At 40.5% G+C, this 17,619-nt stretch overlaps 2 protein-coding genes across 4 annotated transcripts; one reads left to right on the top strand and one right to left on the bottom strand.

Moving 5' to 3' along the window:
* Positions 1-154: 154 nt before the first annotated feature.
* Positions 155-11,158, bottom strand: bcl10 (BCL10 immune signaling adaptor). Of its 2 annotated transcripts, XM_080476030.1 has the most exons (4): positions 10,905-11,158; positions 5,674-5,992; positions 3,411-3,699; positions 155-2,236 (listed from the first exon to the last, which is right to left on the bottom strand). In XM_080476030.1, exons 2-4 carry the CDS (start codon positions 5,722-5,724, stop codon positions 1,830-1,832), a joined length of 747 nt encoding a protein of 248 aa, XP_080332156.1. In that variant the 5' UTR covers positions 5,725-5,992; positions 10,905-11,158; the 3' UTR covers positions 155-1,829. The 2 variants fall into 2 exon arrangements, with proteins under 2 accessions (XP_080332156.1, XP_080332155.1); XM_080476029.1 differs by lacking the exon at positions 10,905-11,158 and having other exon boundaries at positions 5,674-6,157.
* Positions 11,159-12,701: 1,543 nt separating this feature from the next.
* Positions 12,702-17,202, top strand: LOC308117258 (CCN family member 1-like). Of its 2 annotated transcripts, XR_013935830.1 has the most exons (6): positions 12,702-12,867; positions 12,953-13,166; positions 13,257-13,589; positions 14,609-14,793; positions 15,584-16,812; positions 16,887-17,202. XR_013935830.1 is itself a non-coding variant. In XM_080476012.1 (5 exons), exons 1-5 carry the CDS (start codon positions 12,826-12,828, stop codon positions 15,626-15,628), a joined length of 819 nt encoding a protein of 272 aa, XP_080332138.1. In that variant the 5' UTR covers positions 12,702-12,825; the 3' UTR covers positions 15,629-17,202. The 2 variants fall into 2 exon arrangements, 1 of the variants encoding a protein (XP_080332138.1); XM_080476012.1 differs by having other exon boundaries at positions 15,584-17,202.
* Positions 17,203-17,619: the final 417 nt, after the last annotated feature.

Below are 17,619 nucleotides of genomic sequence, written 5' to 3'. Positions count from 1 at the left end.
TTTAGTTGTGTATTTTTGCTGTTGTTTAGACACAAAGTCATTGCTAGTGTGAAAATGGCACTTAAAAAAAAAAAAAAAAAAAAAAAAACTCACAAGGGCACAACGTTTCTGAGAGTTAAACTTTTCTGAAACGAACAGTAATGCACGTGTGTGTATCATCAATCACGGATCCAAGAGTGATGGTTGTGTTTAATACTTCTCCAACAAAGTATATAATTACTAACATTTGCCACAGTATCATCTGCATAAGTGGAGACATTTACAAATGGCTCAGAATGGTTTTTTTTTTCTTTACAGAAAGGAAATCAGACTGACATCATGGATTCTTAAAAAAAAAAAAAAAAACTGTACTACAAATGAGCTCAGACACTGTTCTTTTCAAAGTGATGGTCTCTTCGGTTCACCTCCAGGAATAGGTCCCAACTAAATTTAAAATAGGCTTTTTATTTCCCCAAATTAGATTTTTCAAAACTGGTTTTCATCTTGTATTTTCGGAGAACATTGCAATACAGTGAATGAACCTTCTATATCTCTGCTGATGTAATCAAAAAACAGCTGAGTATCCCTTTTCCTAATGCAACAGCCACCAAAAAAGAATCACAAGTTGAATTCATACATAAAACCTTTAGTAAGAAACAGATTATTGTACATGATCAGTGAATAAAGACAACAGCCACATCGTTTTTCCACATTGTGATTCACAAATTCTGTAGTGATGGTGGAAAAAAACATTTACAAAGCATTCTAAAATACCAAACTGGCTCAATTTACACACACACATTATATGCCGAAGGAGCCATTCCAGTGTATAAAATGTGTTTATGCTGTCTGCAAGTAAACCACAGCTGCCATGATTTTGATAGAAGAGTAGAAAATGTTTCCCAGGTGGAGAAATGTGAACATTTTGTGTACTATTGTAAAGTGTCGGATGAGCTGTTACGTCTGAAATCGTCCATCAAAAGTACAGGACTTACAATCTTTGTTTAAAACATTGAAAAAAAACCTAATAAAAATCAACATAATGGAAAGAAACCGCAACCACGAAGATCTCAAAAGATACAAGGTTTATTTTGGAGGACTTTAGCAAGCAAGCCTGGCTGCTCTTGTAATGCCAAATTGAAGCACTAGGTGGTGTAATGAGTTAATCTGTCCACAGCCCCCCCCCCCCCAAAAAAGAGACTAAATAAAGCAAGCACACCAGAGTCCAGGCACCTAAAACACACTTCCAAAAGTACAGAGTGAGGACAGACTGGAGGATACAGTGACTCAACACCTCCACCAACACACAAAAGAGGCGATCACACACGCTGTTCTACAGCTAAACTTGACAATTCAGCGATGTAGTGATTCGTTGTTGCCACTTAATGCATAAAAGTGGGTAGATACTACCTCCAAAGTCGGTGGCATCCACTGTGGAGATGCTACTTTGTTGCCCTCTAGTGTCTTAATGCCAAAACATCGAAAGGTCTGTGCAGACGCTAGAGTAACCTGAGGGCAGCTTTGGTTGGATCTTTAAAAACAGTGTGATTAGTACCACAACACGGTAAGCTTTTCTACTATCTGGTCTGTCCAGGCAGTGAGACTGAGGGCAGACTGGATGCTCTAGTGCTACCAAATACACAAAAAATTTAAAAAACTACTTATATTACTTGTAACTTACATATTTTACCTTCAAAATTGCTTCACATCGTCGTTGAAGAAATAAAATGTTTTTCCTGTTTAAACTGAGAAATGTTAAAAGATACAGCTGATTTTTAAACATCTTTTATGCTTTTTTTTTTCTCCTCCCACTGTGCTTGTTTGTCTCTTTACGCTGCGTCACAACTGTCTCAGAAGATGTTTTTATGCGACGACGGGGTCAGCGAGCGAGACCGCAGTGGCTGGAAGTTGGGATCCCCGCCGGTGCTGGTGCAGCCCGGCGTCCCTGTGTCCAGATTGGAGGGAGACTCCACGATCACCTCGTCCGGCAGCGGGGGCGCCCCGGGGTCTCCGGGCCGCGGTAGGCTGGAGGAGGCGGTGCTCGGGGACGCCACGCTGGCGCCGGCCACGGAGGCCAACTCTCCGCCCTTCTGTAACGACGGCAGGGTGAGCGAGGCGCCGAGATCCGAGGACGACGGGCTCTGTTCTCCATCGGGGTGGAAGAGCAGGGTGGAGTTGTGCGAGAAGGAGCTGGGGAGGTCGCTGGTTGACGTGGGAGTGCTCAGGGTGGTCTCCCTTGACGAACTGGATCCTCCTGCTGTTCAGTGACAGAAAACACGATTTCCTTTTACAGAAGCGGCTCTGGCTAGTTCGTTGGGTTGCTAACTTCTGTAGCCTTACCAAACACCTGGAATAATCAACAAACTATTACAAAACAACAGACGTCACACATCGAAGACAATGTTTTCAGGTGAAAAAGCAAAACTTTATTTGGGTTTCAGGCTCTCCGCTACCCTGCTACAGCGGATTCCCACCGCAGCCACAGTAAATTAGTTCTTCTGCACGAGTAGATGGACAATAACAACAATGGTGGCCCCCAGTGTCGTGACTCCTCGCCATTGTTGGCGTTTATAGCGTGACGTTTAGGGACCGACTGACTATCGGCCTGGTCAAGTTCATTTACGTGGAAATGTTGGAAAACTTTATTTTCTGTGGAAAGATTTATTTACTTAAGTTTTCATTGAACTTTATGAGACACGCTGCTGAGCCTGGGAGCTGCCCTGCACTTTTTGTTTGGATTTTAAAACAAAGATTCTACTGTCTAAGTTTAAAAAAAAATATATATATATAATGTTTATTAAACATATCCTTAAAGGCATTTGAACTAAGTTAATTGTTGGAGTTTGCATTAGTTAAAATTTTGACAACAATATTTTCACTTTTACTGAAAATGAATATCGGCTAGTCTTTTTTTTTTTTTAAATAGTACCTGGCAATAAACCTTATCTGTATGTCGCTAATACTGTTATCTGTGCATGTTTGTGGTTTCATTACAAAAACAACAACAGTGCCCACTAGTGGCCTACATTTAAAACTACATCATTTACAGTGTTTCTGCTGTGTAAACCTTTCTGAAAACTATGCGTCTTAACTTGAAATGTTGTGTAAAACACAATTTAAACCTCTTAGCTACTGGTACTAGCATAATCAACTAGCTGAAAAAGATACGGCCCCATAATGTGACTTTTGATAACAACAACAACAACAACAACACTGTTTTAAGGAAGAAAATCCATTTAGTGGAATTTAAAGTTTAAAGTAAAATTCTTTAGTGTGTTGTCTGACGTTACTTCTGGGATCAGTCAAGTCAGTAAAGATATTATACTAACAAATACAGCAAGATGTTTTTGCGAAATTCCTTGTAATAACTTGAAGACAATCTAAAGTATCTAAAACACGCCACCGGTTTAAACTGGGTTTGCGACTCTCACCTCGGAGGGATTCGATCTTGTCGTTCTTGGCCTTCTGCACCTCGTCTGTGATCTTGGTGATGATGAAGTTTTGCGAGCGCATCTCCCGGATGGAGTCGACCAGGCTGTCCAGGCCGCGGGGGTTCTCGGCTAGGATGTCGAGCAGCAGGCCCGTCCTCTTGGACTGCGTGGTCCTGCAGCTGATGTCCTCCGCGTCGTCCCGGGTCAGGATCCTGCGGGAGCGCAGGAAATCCAGGTGCCGGTCGGCCCTGATCCTTTCACAGAGGTAGTGGCGCATCCTGGTCAGCACCTGGAAAACCGCCATAGTCACGAAGGAACGTCAAGAACAAGACACATACACCCGTTTTACCTAAGCTGGTCTGGTTGTGCTTACTCGTCGTTTTTGTGATCATCTGGATCGAGATTCCAGGTATGAATAAACACAATGTGCTTAATCTCGGCATCCATTGAACCATCTTTCATAATCGCTTTATCCAAATGGGAGTTTGCAGGAGGCTGGACACGATCTCTACCAACTATGGGCGGAGGCAGGGACAGATGGCCGTCTGTCCACCCTTTGTGGTCCCTGTTTTAGCTTTAAATTCCGTGGTATGAATGCAATAGATGATTAAACTTTGTATTTTTTGATGGGCAAAACATGCAAAACCTACCGTTTACCAAAGTGCTTCTCTTCAGTAGTGATGAGCGATGGCACTGATCTCTTTCCAGATCCAATGTTAAGTAAAAACATAGCTAATGACATTGACACTTACGAAAGCTTAATCTGTGAGAGTAACCTTTAAAAGGTATTTCCTTTCTAATTATAGCTATCAAAAAGACAGCATCATTCTTTGTTTTTATTTATCTTAGCTCCAAACATGACATGTGTTAGTGGTTAAGTCTGATCATCTCAGCCTCAGACATAATGATCTTCCACTCCAGGACAAGTGGAGCCTTCATACTGTAGTTCTATCACTAACCACACATGGAGGGACTAGTGATGCTAACCAGTAGCTCAATACTATAACAAGCTTCAACTTTAATGAAAACACTTTTGAAAATACAATGTAAACAAGCACAATCAGAGATTTCTGACACCCGCCAAAGGATCACATCCAATAATGTAATGGATATCTGTGGCAAAATATTAGACAGAATCCGTGCAGTAGTTTTGACGTAATCTTGTCAACAGACATACAAATGTACGCCGATGATCTTATTACGTCCTTGGCAGACGTAATAACATTTCCCCACCAGAATGGACCCAAAAACTGGCTTACATCAGCATAAAGTATCAGCATGTTGTTATCGAGCTGCATATCAATATTCTTCAGGCTAATGTAGGTGAAACTTTGTTGATTCACAGTTTGCACAAATTTCGGATGGAAGTTATTTATTATTGGTGCGTCACTGATCGTTTGGCTTCGGCGTCAGTTATAGCTGCCTTTCCTGATAAAGCAATACAACCCCACCATAAATCTAAAATAGCAGATATTTTCAATGAAAGATTAATTTGTCTTCATCTTTGTCATTTTTAAAATACAAATTGTCATTCCAGAGACTGGATTGGACCCCTTGGCGGCCTGTTTTGCCCCCTGGGCCATAGGTTTGACGTGCCCGTCACACCAATAATGAATAATGGAAATGAACAGATTGTTATTGTCCAGCTGCTTTCTCATCTGCAGAAGAACTATTCACTATGGCCGTGGTGCAGATGTGCAGTAGCAGAATTTCATCAGTTTCCTCGGTCTACACGGCGATGGATTTCGAACATTTTTGAAAAGTCGCGTTTTCCTTCGTTTGCACGGAGACGTTTTCAAAAAAGTTCCACTTTAAGAGCCATTTTCAAATGGTTTTCTGTCACGCTGAGCACTGTTGTCACGTAAATTGACCCCCAAAACCACAATGGAAGTTTAGTATTTTCACTTTCACAGTGTTGTTGAGGCAACGAGAGCCTTAAGTGGCTCACTACTGACACCTACAGCACAAAGGTGGTATTACTGCCATTTCACATGCTGCTCCTTTAAGAAATCCATACGAAATCAGATATTATGACTAAATCCGTGTAAAACAACCACGCATTTTTACTTTTGCAATGTGTTTTACTCCTTTTCACATGAAAAAGCCCCCTGGCGTGGACACACGGAGGGTGTGGTGGGCTATTTCCTCCTTCCACAGGCCTTCAACACCAAAGTTTCAGCACAAACCCGTGCGACCCCCACCCACCCCCCACCTCGTTGGAAAGCTTGTGTATCTTCTTCTCCCACTTCACCCTGATACTCACGTCTTTTTTAATCTCTGCCATTTCGTCCTCGGTGAGGCTGGGAGCATCCATCCTCCTCCGTCCAAGGTATCGAATCACGACAAAGTCAAAGTTAATCCCGCCGAATAAATGAACCTCGAGAGCCTCACGCGCCGAAACGACTCATTGTGTCCTCTAAAAAACGACCTGTACCTGCCGGGTTTTTCGTCTTTTCAAGCCTCGGGGGTGGAAAAGTAGAAATCCCCGGACTTCCTGATTGTGTCGAGGTTCGAGTGCGTCGACGGGAGAAGAGAGAAGTTCACACCGTTTTCACGTTCACTCCGGCACCTGCTCCGAGAGGCTGCGCGTGGACGGGAAAGTTGATTCCCCAAGCCGAATCATCGCCACGGTTCGTGGATATGTTGAGGAAAAACAGCAAGGTTTTAATCCCAGAGAGCGCTGCAGGGTGACTTTCTCTGTGTTTCCCACACTACATACAGGTGGAGGGCTGCGTGCAGTTCCACCTGAGCGTCGCTGGGTGCCGCTGTAGCGCCTCCGTACATATAAACCACACATTTGAATATAATACAGTTCAGGAAATATGACTCACACGATGCTAAAAATACAATCTATAGCACGTGTTGCCCCTTCAACCATTAATATCAGTCACGTAGTTTCAAATGATTCTGAACATTTTCATTTTTGCTCTCTTTCTAGATGTTTGATTTTCAATTTAAAACAATTTTCAGTGACATTGTTGAACATTTTCTGCTTCAAGAATCACAAAGTGCAAGATCATATACGTAGAACCACTAAAAGATTAAAAGAGTAGAATAGGAAGAGGCTTGAATAAACCAATAGTTAAGTGTAAAACAAAAAGGCTATCTCTGTAAGGTTAAAGTCCAACAGTGTTTATTTTTCTCCATGCGTTTCAAAGATGACCAGTAGTAACATAGTTCCATCTGTAATATAATATATAAGTGTGAACAATTCGTTTCATATATCTCCTTTTGAGTATATAAGATTTTCCAGTCATTGAAATTGTGTTAATGGCCAAACCGTGAATGGAGTTTTTAACAGGCGTACCAAAAATAACATGTTCTTTTAAGGTCGAATTTGCACAACAATCAGCTCTGCAAGCCTACTACCCCCATAAAGCTCGACTAATTTTACAGTCCATAAATCGATGCTCAATGACTTTTTCACTGAAAGAACAGCTGTTGTAATGAAAGCTAGAACATTTTAGATGAATCTTTATACGGAAAGTCTAGAAGTAACACCTTAAGGTTAACATTTTCAGCTCACTCACTTCATAGTTTTTGAGTGCCCTATAAGTTAGGTGCGTAAAGATTGAAAGAACATCTATCACAATAGTTATTATACACTTATAAAACTAATTGACTCCAGAAGAGCAAGATTCACATAATTAATGTTAGATAAAACACAGCCTATACCAGGAGATGATCCATAACAATACGTCATTCCAAGATATCATCCAGCAAAGAAAGAAAGATTTACACAACAGATACAAATATTGTTAGTACTGTTGAGTAAGAGCAGCTGACACAACGCAACACTGAGACCGGAGCTGAGATATTGGTGATGCTGCCATGAGAAATAACAAACTCCCATTAATCTCACGGTCATGCTGTTAGTGCGAGTTTGTAAAAACAGTTTTTTTTTGACACTTCACTGTATTTTGCACCAGAAGGTAATCTTTAGTTGATATGGAGCAACAAGTTTGATTTTATCACAATCTGAGGCAGTTTTTCCTCATTTTGGCATAATGAAAGCATGCAACAGTCACAGGATTGAATAAAAGAGCATCACAGAGGGTGTTTCAGTAATGCATATGAGTAGTGTTAAGCACCTGTTGCAGGGATAAAAAGTGCAACAATTCACAAGGATGTGACAGAACAAAAAAGTTGTGCAAATCTGTGTCACAAAGAAATCTCTGTACATAGAGGTTCAACTGAAAACCAGTAGATAGTCATGATTGAACTTTTATGGGGAACTTGTAGAGGATTTCAGTATGTAATATTAAAAGAAAGATTAAAAAAAAAAAAAACTTTGGCTCACTCGCCCTGCTGTCCTGGCAACTCCTGAACCCCCCCCCCCCCACCCCACCCCCCACCCCCACAAACCCCCCAGCCACCACCTGAGCAAGCCTTTACCAAGTATTGCATCGTTTCACCTCATAAGTCTGCTCTGAATACAGCTGTGCAGGAAGTGTGCAGATACCCTCCCACACTAGTGGTTGTGCCTGATTGGAGCGTCCGTCTGGGAATGCACCGACCTCCGCCTCACTCTCTGCTGCGGTTTTTGGCTGCTGGGATCCATGAGCAGTTAAAAAATTATTATAGGAAGTTTTCTAATTAGAGGCTTTGAATTTGACAGTAGACGTTACGTGGTTAGAAATTGGAATAATCACACCATAACATTAATGGTTTTCTATTCCAACATATTTTATACTTCAAATTGATCTTCACCATAGTTCTAAAAATGTATATTTCAACTCATCCAGTTGTCGGTAATCTTCACAAAGATGGTTGTGAGACATTATAATTTGTTCTGTACGTACGTTCACACGTAAGATTAAAGCATGTAGCGGCTATGTAATGCCTCTTTTGTCCATTGTGGCAGCAGTGAGTCGATCGATATAGTATCAGCTTGTCTTTTGTCTGGTTTCAGCTTCTCTCGAATTGACTATTCTATCTGACATTTTCTAAATGGCCTGGGGACAGATTATAATCCCAGACAGACGTAGGCACAGTTTACAAAACGTTTTGAAATGCTGCTACTGCACATGTGCACCACAGCCGCAGTGAATAGTCCCTTTGTGTTTGCACGAGTAGATGAACAATAACAACAATGTTTTCCTCCAGCGTGTCATGAGTCCCCGTCCATATTCTCCAGGGACTTTGGAGTTGAGAGTCGCCTGGAATAGCGATCCAACTTCCTCGTCTGTCTATACGAATGTCCGTACACTCACCACCATTAATGTTTGTAGCTTATTGTTCTCTGTCGGCATGTATCTCTGGTTTCATTACAAAAACAGCACCCACAAGTGGCTCTACATGAAAACTACATCAACTACAGAAGAAGTATTCACTAGTGATGCACAAGTCCGGTTGCAGCGATTCAGAAAAGTTGCGTTTTTCCTAGTTTACACGGAGGCGGAGTGTTTTCTAAAAGTTCCACTCTGGGAGCCGCTTTCAAAGAGTTGTGTTTTCAGTTTGTTGTGTAAACCGACACTCAGAATGCTACGAGAGTTTTCCGTTTTCACTTGAAAATGTTGTTGCGTAAACGTCGGGATTTCCCTCTAATCAGGAGAAGGCACAAACTGAGAACAGTCCCTCTTCTCTGAGCAGATTGTTGTCAGGCTTGTTTTGTCATGTCCTGCAATTTCTGCCACGTCACTGAAAAACACCGTCTTCCAACGGAGAGCTGCGCTGCCTTCAAATCAAACCGTGGAGTTTTGCTTCCCCATTGCAGGACTTTAATGTGTTTTAATGATAATGACGGGAACTGGGAGGGAAATAGAGGCTCTGATAAGCATGCGTCCACTGCCCTCTGCTGTATTCCGGCCCTTTCTGGAAGGAGAAGAAGCCCTTTAAATGTCAGGCGGGTGAGAAAAGGTCAAGCCCGACTTTTAGATTGTTTTCCCACCAGGAGAAATTATTTTTCTCATTGTTTTTAAATGCGGATCAAGAGTATTTGTTCCAATGGGAAGGAGCAGAAGTTAAAGTAGATGTCTCTTAATGCAATTGGGCCAACGTTGTAAAGAAGCTGCATATTCGTCCATCTTCTGCACCACGTCGTTCAATCCAGACTGACTGTGGGTGTATGTTGAATAAACAGGACAGTCCATCGCAGGGCAGAGAGAGAGAGAGACCACACGCATTCACACCTATGATCAATGTATATCGACCACTTAACCTCAGACACACGTTTCTGGACTGTGGGGAGGAAACCAGAGTCTCCAGAGATAAAATACATTGACTCCAAACCGACTGGCTGTGAGGTGAGAAGGACAGAAATAACATACAAACCTCAACCGCATATAAGTAAAAATCCATCTGCTAGAAAGTGTGGCACCGGAGGAAACAAAAAAAAGATCATGAAACAATCAAATCGCCCAAAATTTATAGAATTGAGAGTGGAAGAATAAAATGTTTGTTGAATTAAATGTTCAGAAGGCAGCAGTTTAATAGTGTGTTACTGTTTGTTACAATGTGATGTAGTGTGACAATGTTTTATAAGGTTCTATACTAATCTAACTAATAAACCAAACTAATCATAGTTTATAAAGCCCTTCACACATACTAAGGTAAAACTGTGTACCCCTGATAGGCAGTCACTGTGCCCTTGTTTCATACAAAAAAAGGCTATTGAAATTCAAGAACCAGAAGCAAATCACAGACTTTTCTGAAACTGGAGCCAAATGCTTTAAACCTCATAATGGCGGCTTGATCAAACATTGTCCGTGTTCCTGTCATCGACCCCCACAGCCTCTGGGAAACTTTCTCTGTGACTCATCGTGTCTCAGCGTAACTGGAAAACTACTGGGTTCTTTAAGAATGTCATTCTACAAGAGGATCACCTTCGATAACAGCTTCTCAGTCTCTTGTGGGCAGTTGACCAGCAGATTGTTGGAGTCAGAGAAGCTAAAATCAAGGAAGCTATCCAACCTTCCCTTTTTAACCAAAAGTGATTCAGAAAAGAGGAAGCGGTTCCATGCTGGCAGTTAGGTAACAATGACAGGGTGACTTTGTTAAAACAAGACAGGACACCTGGCAAAGCGTCAAAATTAATGAATGACTCTCAAAGTTTAGTCAGTTCTGCCTTGTAATGTTAATCTATCCAGAGCATGTATGCTCTGTTTTGTTATGTAACAAAATAATACTTTTCTATTAGCAAACACACTAATTCAGAAGTTACTCCCACAGTTCTGCACAATTTTCTTGTGTCCCAGTTTTTCTTGTTAAGTTTATGGAATATCTCTTTAGGTAGTTCTGTACATTTGGGGATTCTTTATGCACAATCCATGTCTGTCTTCTTTATGTCACTTCTACAAAAAAAACAACCACACTGGGGAAAGAAATGTAAAAAAAACTAAATAAAATCACTGATTCTATGAAACTGAATGGAATCTCACATGTAATTAATTTTTTGTTTTTAATATCTGGTGATCTTACTTTTTGTTAGTACTTTTTCTTCATTTCAGATGTTTAGAGTTAAATATATTTGCTGAAAAATCGTAAAAACATCACCTTATGTTCCCTGCTCAGCACATTCTTTACATCACAGCTTGAGACAGGAAAGTTTCCACTCCAAAACCACAGCAGTGGTCGCGATGTGGATGGAGGAGGACGCACTTTCATCCTGAAAGGTATTTCAAAGGAGCCCATCTCGGGAGGAATGTTGCTGCAGGCGTTGCTCAGCTCCATCTTTTCCTCCTGTGTTTCTCTTTCCGGATGCTCTCTTTCGTCTCTCTAATCCAAACTGTGAGCCGTCTGTGAGTTTTCTAACCGTAGAGGGAACAAACAGAACGACCACGCTTACTGGAAGCAGTCTAAACACAAGTAATGTGGAGCTTCTCTTCAGTGTTTATATGAGAACTTGTGGTCTCCTGATGCTAAACTAGCGGTTCCCAACTTATGGTCCGGGCACAAGCTGGGAAACGCCACAGGCTAAATTTGCTAAAAATGGCTATAGCTAAAACCACTCGAAAAGGAATGATGGGAAAAAAAGCCAAATGGCATAAATCATAAGAAGTGGCTAAAATCTGTTGAAAAGGGAAACTGCTAAAACGACTACAATGGATAAAACAGCTAAAATGGCAAAATAAATAAAAAATAAAAAGCCAAAACTTAAAGAAATGGTTAAAAAGCCAAAACAACTTAACAACTCAAAATAGCTCAAATCAATAAAACATTTATAAAAATTGCAAAAAATAGCTATAAAGGCTACAACAGCGACAATCGCTTATAAAAAAAAAAAAAAAGGTAAAACAGCGAAACGTTAACGTAGCTCAAACAAATGGATAAACTATCTAAAACCACAAGGAAATGTATAAAGTTAAACTGCCAAAAATGGCCAAAATGATCAGAAATTGTTTAAAAAGGATAAACATGATCTGTAAAAGTTTACGTTAAATTAAAAAAAAAAAAACACATTTAAAAACAGCCCACAGGAGGATTTAATCTTGTTTCCAGGATGATAATAAAAGACACTTTAAATTTTTTTTAAAAAGTGTGCGCTCCAAAAAGCGAATCAGAAATCAAACCCTATATAGTGTCATCAGGGTTTTAGCCAATCCCAATCAAGGTAGGCTCTCCCTTTGACCCGCCCACAATTAGACAGCTCTGTTCTGGCACATGGCACCACGAGAGTAAATACTTCCTCCTCTTCTCAAGATGGGCATGTGTGGGTGGAGCCAGTCCGGCTCACACAGACACAGCAGATTCTGAATGCGGCTCATAAGATCCAATTTTCAAATACATGAAAATCCAAGTATAAGCTGGATTTTGGGGCAATAAACTTTGAATACAATGTTTTTGAACCAGCAAGACCCATGTGAAAGTGTTGAAAAGCTGAATAATATGACCCCTTTAATAATGCTCAAAGCTGACAGGTCAGTGATGCTCTCAAGACAATATTATTCAGAATATGTTAAATAGGCACAATTTTGATATGAATTGGTCTTTTAAACGGGAAAACGTATTACTGTTTTTACATATACTGGAAAAAAAATAAAGACAAAGGGGAAGACATGACATCTGTTTCCAAGTATTATCCACTCCATGACGGTTTACGTTGTGTAATACTGGATTCAAGATGACCGTGGTATTGTCTGTGGTGGAAAAGTCAATTTCAGTTTATCTCGGGTTTAAAGAGTGACACAGTGGAGAGGGAGCCTGGGCAGTTGGGATGGGGGGGGGGGGGGGGGGGGGGGGGGGGCAGTTGGCGTGGGTCTTGGCACATTGTCGGCAGAGAGGAGGAGAATGCCTAACGCAATACAGAGACATTCCTCTCATAGCTTTGGGACACCTCTTCAGCCATACGTCAGATCGCCTTGAATAAAAGAGCGATGCGCACTCCAGAAGAGAGAGAGCGAGCCCCTTTCTACTTACCGACAGGTCTGGACGTTCTTTTCTTTACCCCGAGGACAGATCGCCTCAGCCTCTCGAGATGTGGAAAGTCTTAATCACAGAAATTCTTTGTGTTACACTGGTGAGGAAATAGTCAATAAGTAGCTTGTTTGGCTGTTTTTATGGGGAATTTTGCGTAGAATCATACGATTTCTGTCTCATCTCAGGTGTCAGCATGGTGTCCGAAGCACTGCCGGTGTCCGTCCGACGTACCGACATGTCCCAGAGGAGTCAGTCTCATTCTGGACAGCTGTGGATGTTGTGAAGTTTGTGCCCGGCAGCTCTTTGAAGACTGCAGCGAGACGCAGCCATGCGACAGCGCCAAAGGGCTGGAATGCAACTATGGAGGTGGATTTGTTTCGGTTAAAGGCGTCTGCAGAGGTACCCTGACTTCTTTTCTCTCTGTTTTCTAGTATCTGTCAGTTTTTGCTTTAACAGCCTCTTTTTCTTTTTTTTTTTTTGCCTCGACAGCCAGATCAGAGGGGAGAACCTGTGAGTACAACAGCAGAATTTTCCAGAACGGGGAAACCTTCCGTCCAAACTGCAAGCATCAGTGTACTTGCATGGACGGATCGGTTGGGTGCGTCTCCTTGTGCCCCCACCAGCTCTCCTTAGCTAAACTGGGCTGTGCCAAACCCAAAAGGGTGAAGGTACCAGGAAGGTGCTGCGAGCAACTTGTCTGCCCCAAGGAAAGGAAGGTGGGGAAGAAAGAGAGAAGAAAGCACAGGAAAGATCAAGAAAATGATCCAATTCCCAAAAATGAGCGGGCTCTTTTCAGGATGGAGGAATCCAAGTCTTATACTGGTGAGCATAACAAACTAAAGGCGTGGGAGCATGTCTTGGCTTCTCCGACAGTTAAAGATTCGTCTGATATGTAAAGTTTTCTTTGAACACGTAAGAAACCAGAGATGGTCGGCAAAATGTTGCAAAGTTAGAATCACGTCATTGATATTGATCATTGCATGTGGCTCTGCAGCCCAACAGTTAGCTAAAATTACAAAAAAGAGAGCTAAAATACCTTGAAAAAATGATAAAGGAAAATAAAACAAAATGCCTAAAATAGCTCAAATCTATCAAAACAGCTTAAAAATTGTACCATGGATAAAGTAGCTAAAATCACTACAAAAAGTAAGAATGAAAACTGCTAAAACAGCTAAAATTGCTAATGACTAATCCAGCTAAACCAACAAGAAAATGTACAAAGAAATAACGGCCCAACCAGGTAGAATTATTTGAAATGGCAAAACAAAAAGAAGAAAAAACTGTCAGAATGCCTAAAATAGTTAGGATGGCCAAAATTGCTAAAATAGCAAAAACCATCAGAAAAGATAAAAAAGTAAAAACTGCCAGAATAGCTGAAATAAAATGTTTCAAAGAGTCAAACAGTTGAAAAAAAAAAACTTAAAATGAGGTAAAATAGGTAAAATACCTAATGACTAAGTTTGCTAAAATAACTAGGTAAAGTATAAAGTATAATTAAGTAATAAGTAACTAAAATAGGCCAGATATTTGGGTGAAACATCTAAAATGGCTGAAAGGGAACATTAAAATAGAAAATCTTACAAACAACTTAAAGAGTGAAAATGGATAAAATAGCTTAAACAGCTAAACATCAAAAGCAATGAAACTGATAAAAAGTTAATAAAACATAAAGTGGAATAACTTATACTTTGAAACATGAAAAATGTACAGATTTTGTTTATAGAGTAAAATTATAAGCTTTATAGAATTTTATGAGCTGTTTTCGCCTCATTTTAAATTTAAACGTGTTTTGCGGCGCCACATTAATTTGTAAATAATTAATTCCTTCATATTCTGTCCAGTCTTCAGGAATCATTTGATGGGTCACGTGGGGGTTCGTTGTTTGCCGCGGACCACAGCTTGGTCTCCGTGCTCCGGGTCCTGTGGTGCAGGAGTCTCCACCCGGCTGACCAACAACGCTCGGTGCAAACCGCAGAAAGAAACGCGCCTCTGTGAAGTTCGACCCTGTAAACCAACGACTTTAACGGTACGGAGTATTTATTATGACATATTTACATCAGTCCTGTTAATATACCGAGATTCTGGATATTACTTATCAACTAGTAAGATGTACGGGGCCCTCTAGTGGCTGTGGTAAGTACGACAGATGCAATGTGGAGAGAGAAAGTACACTGGAAGTTATGAGGATGGAAAACAGGACTTTTATCCATGAGAATGAAGTTAAAGCCTTGTGTGATTGTTATTATTTAATGAGCCAAACCAGAGTAACTAGGCTGAGTTGTTAGAAAACTGAGATTATAGCTTAATTTTACATCTATTTGTTTATTTATTATGGAAAGATGATAGAGCAATTTGATTTCATTTGATGAAGTATACACAAGGCTGCTCAGAGAAGCCAATGTTACATGCAGTGAGATATTGTTCAATGTTGCTGCAAGTTAAGTCAGTTCAAGATTAAAGAGGAAATCCTCACCCAGGGAGTAAAAGTTTTGTTAATTAGGGCCCCGTTTACACCCCAATGCTTCAAGTGATTAGGCATAATTTTTGTGATTACGCAGCAATTTTCTGAGAATTATGTCCATTTACACAGAAACGGCCACTAGTGGGGGCTGTTGTATGTTTCTGTCATGAAGCCACACACAAAGAACAATACGCTACATTAACAATGGCGAGTCCACAGACGTTTTCTTGAAAATATTGTCTTGTAAATGGGACCTAAGTTTGCAAACGTTTGGTTGATGCTAATGCTAAAGATAGCGACAGCAGCTCTGTGACTATTCTAACGTTCTAAAGTCTCAATATTTTCTCTCCTCAAGAAACATCAGAAGTGGCCAGACACAGAAAGTCCAGCCGTTCAATGAAACTGTCCTCTCCACACGGCCCGTCCACTTCCTGTCCAGGAACGAACGGGGTTTCACCAGGATGGTGATGAAGGTGAAACCCCGATAAATACGCTCTACTTCTGCTTCATAAGATTGGAGCTTATTGTTTTCGCTTCTATAAGGAGCCTTTACATTGTGGATGTTATTTTTTCTTTTTCTTTTGCAGTGAAATGTAAGTTTTGTTTGTTGGCTTTTATTTCACGTTTGTATTTATGGATTGGAAACAATCTGGCAACTCTTTTCTCAACATGTTGCCATGTTTGTGTTGATTTTTTTGTTTGTCATGGATTGACTTTATTTATGACTATATATGTTTCTGATTTTGACCAGTTCAGCAAGTACGGTGGTGTGTAGTGGTCTGCACGCTCACCTCACAGTGAGAAAAGCTTCCGTTTGAGTCCACAGTTAGTTAGGATTGGCTCCAGTCCCCCTTTTAAGCACTTAAAAGAAAATATCGTTCTGAATGCCAGTCGCTATATATGTATTGAAGTCTTCTAAACTAGCATTAAAATAAACAAAATCGCACATATTTTACTATTTATGATTCCATTTAGTTCACTTTCCTGAGAGATTTCTGTAAAACATGGTGCACAACAGCCGTGTAATATAATGCACTACAAGTTAGTTTGATGTTGAATGCATGAGTGAAACAGGGTGGAAACAGAAGCTTCGGTGGTAAACTGAGGCGTGTGAAAGCAGAAGTGTGCGTTTTCATGACTTCACCGCATTCTACAAATCCCACAGAAGCGTCTCTGTCAATGTTCAGCACAGTTTCAGGAACATGTGAGCCGTCAGCGTCTGTGTGGAGGAAAAAGAGAGAAATCACTTCATGATAATCATAATTTATGAACTTGTTCCACTTAAAAACCACAATATGGGACAATGGCTTTTTTTCAGACATAAAAAACAGAAGGATGTGAAGTAATATTCTATTTCTAATATTTACTCTTTTAACGTTAGAACGATAACCTGGCTAGTCTTGAAATACCATTTTGTACCACAAGGAGGACATATAAAGAGGATCATGTCTTTTTCAAGTAACAGGTTTCTGACAAGAAACATGTTTGGGGTTCAATTATATTTTTAAGACTATGAGTCACTTTTTTAATTGGTTGACCTTTTGTGACTTATATTAGGAAACAACTTGTATGACAAAATATATGGTAAATACCATCTGGGGCCACTAGATGTCAGTAGCAGCATTCTATTGTCACACAATGACATCTAGTGGTCTCAGATGGTACTTACCATCTGTTTTGACACATACGTTGCTTCCCAATGAAATTCACATGACTAGCCAAACGACTTTAAAAACATTGCAATTTCTAGTCTAACAAATACAGTACTTGATTTAACTTTAAAGTACAGACATGTACTCACAGTCACATTCTTCACTTCCTACCGTGACCTTTTCATGTTATCGGTGGATTAATCGTACATTGACCTTATTGTCAAGCTGTAATTTAACTTGCTCGTCTTGTCTGTGAGGATTGTTGAATTTTAACTCTCAAGTTTGTCTTTCAACTGCCAAATCTTTATTTTTCATATTTCTGAAATAAAAAAGAAGGAAACAAACACAAACTGTGTGTGTCGATCTGCCATAACATTATGACCACCAAAGTCTTCAGTGGTACAGTCGCAGAACCTGTTCCTCGGGTTGGTGACACACGTTACCCGATAGTTTTTGGGAATTACTGGAATGTAAAATCTGTGCTGCAGGACAGATGCTGAGCTCACCACCCCCGAACTGGTGGAGTCAGCTTCACCAAGATAATGTAAATATTGACCGCCGTCATCCATAAGTTCCTGCCTTCTTTCATCAAAGATGGTCAAGCTCCAATATGAAGTGATCACTGCAGTGACAGCTGAAGCTGCTAATCTTCCTTTTATCATGTAAAACAAAAACATACAATCCTCCCACAGCATCATCTTGTGGTCAAAAGCGGTACGACATATCAAAATACACAAAT

Source organism: Lipophrys pholis (assembly GCF_963383615.2).
Source record: "Lipophrys pholis genome assembly, chromosome: 1".
Classification (NCBI taxonomy): Eukaryota; Metazoa; Chordata; class Actinopteri; order Blenniiformes; family Blenniidae; genus Lipophrys; species Lipophrys pholis.
The sequence above is the reverse complement of the archived record's forward strand: the minus strand, read 5'-3'. Positions and strand labels throughout refer to the sequence as shown.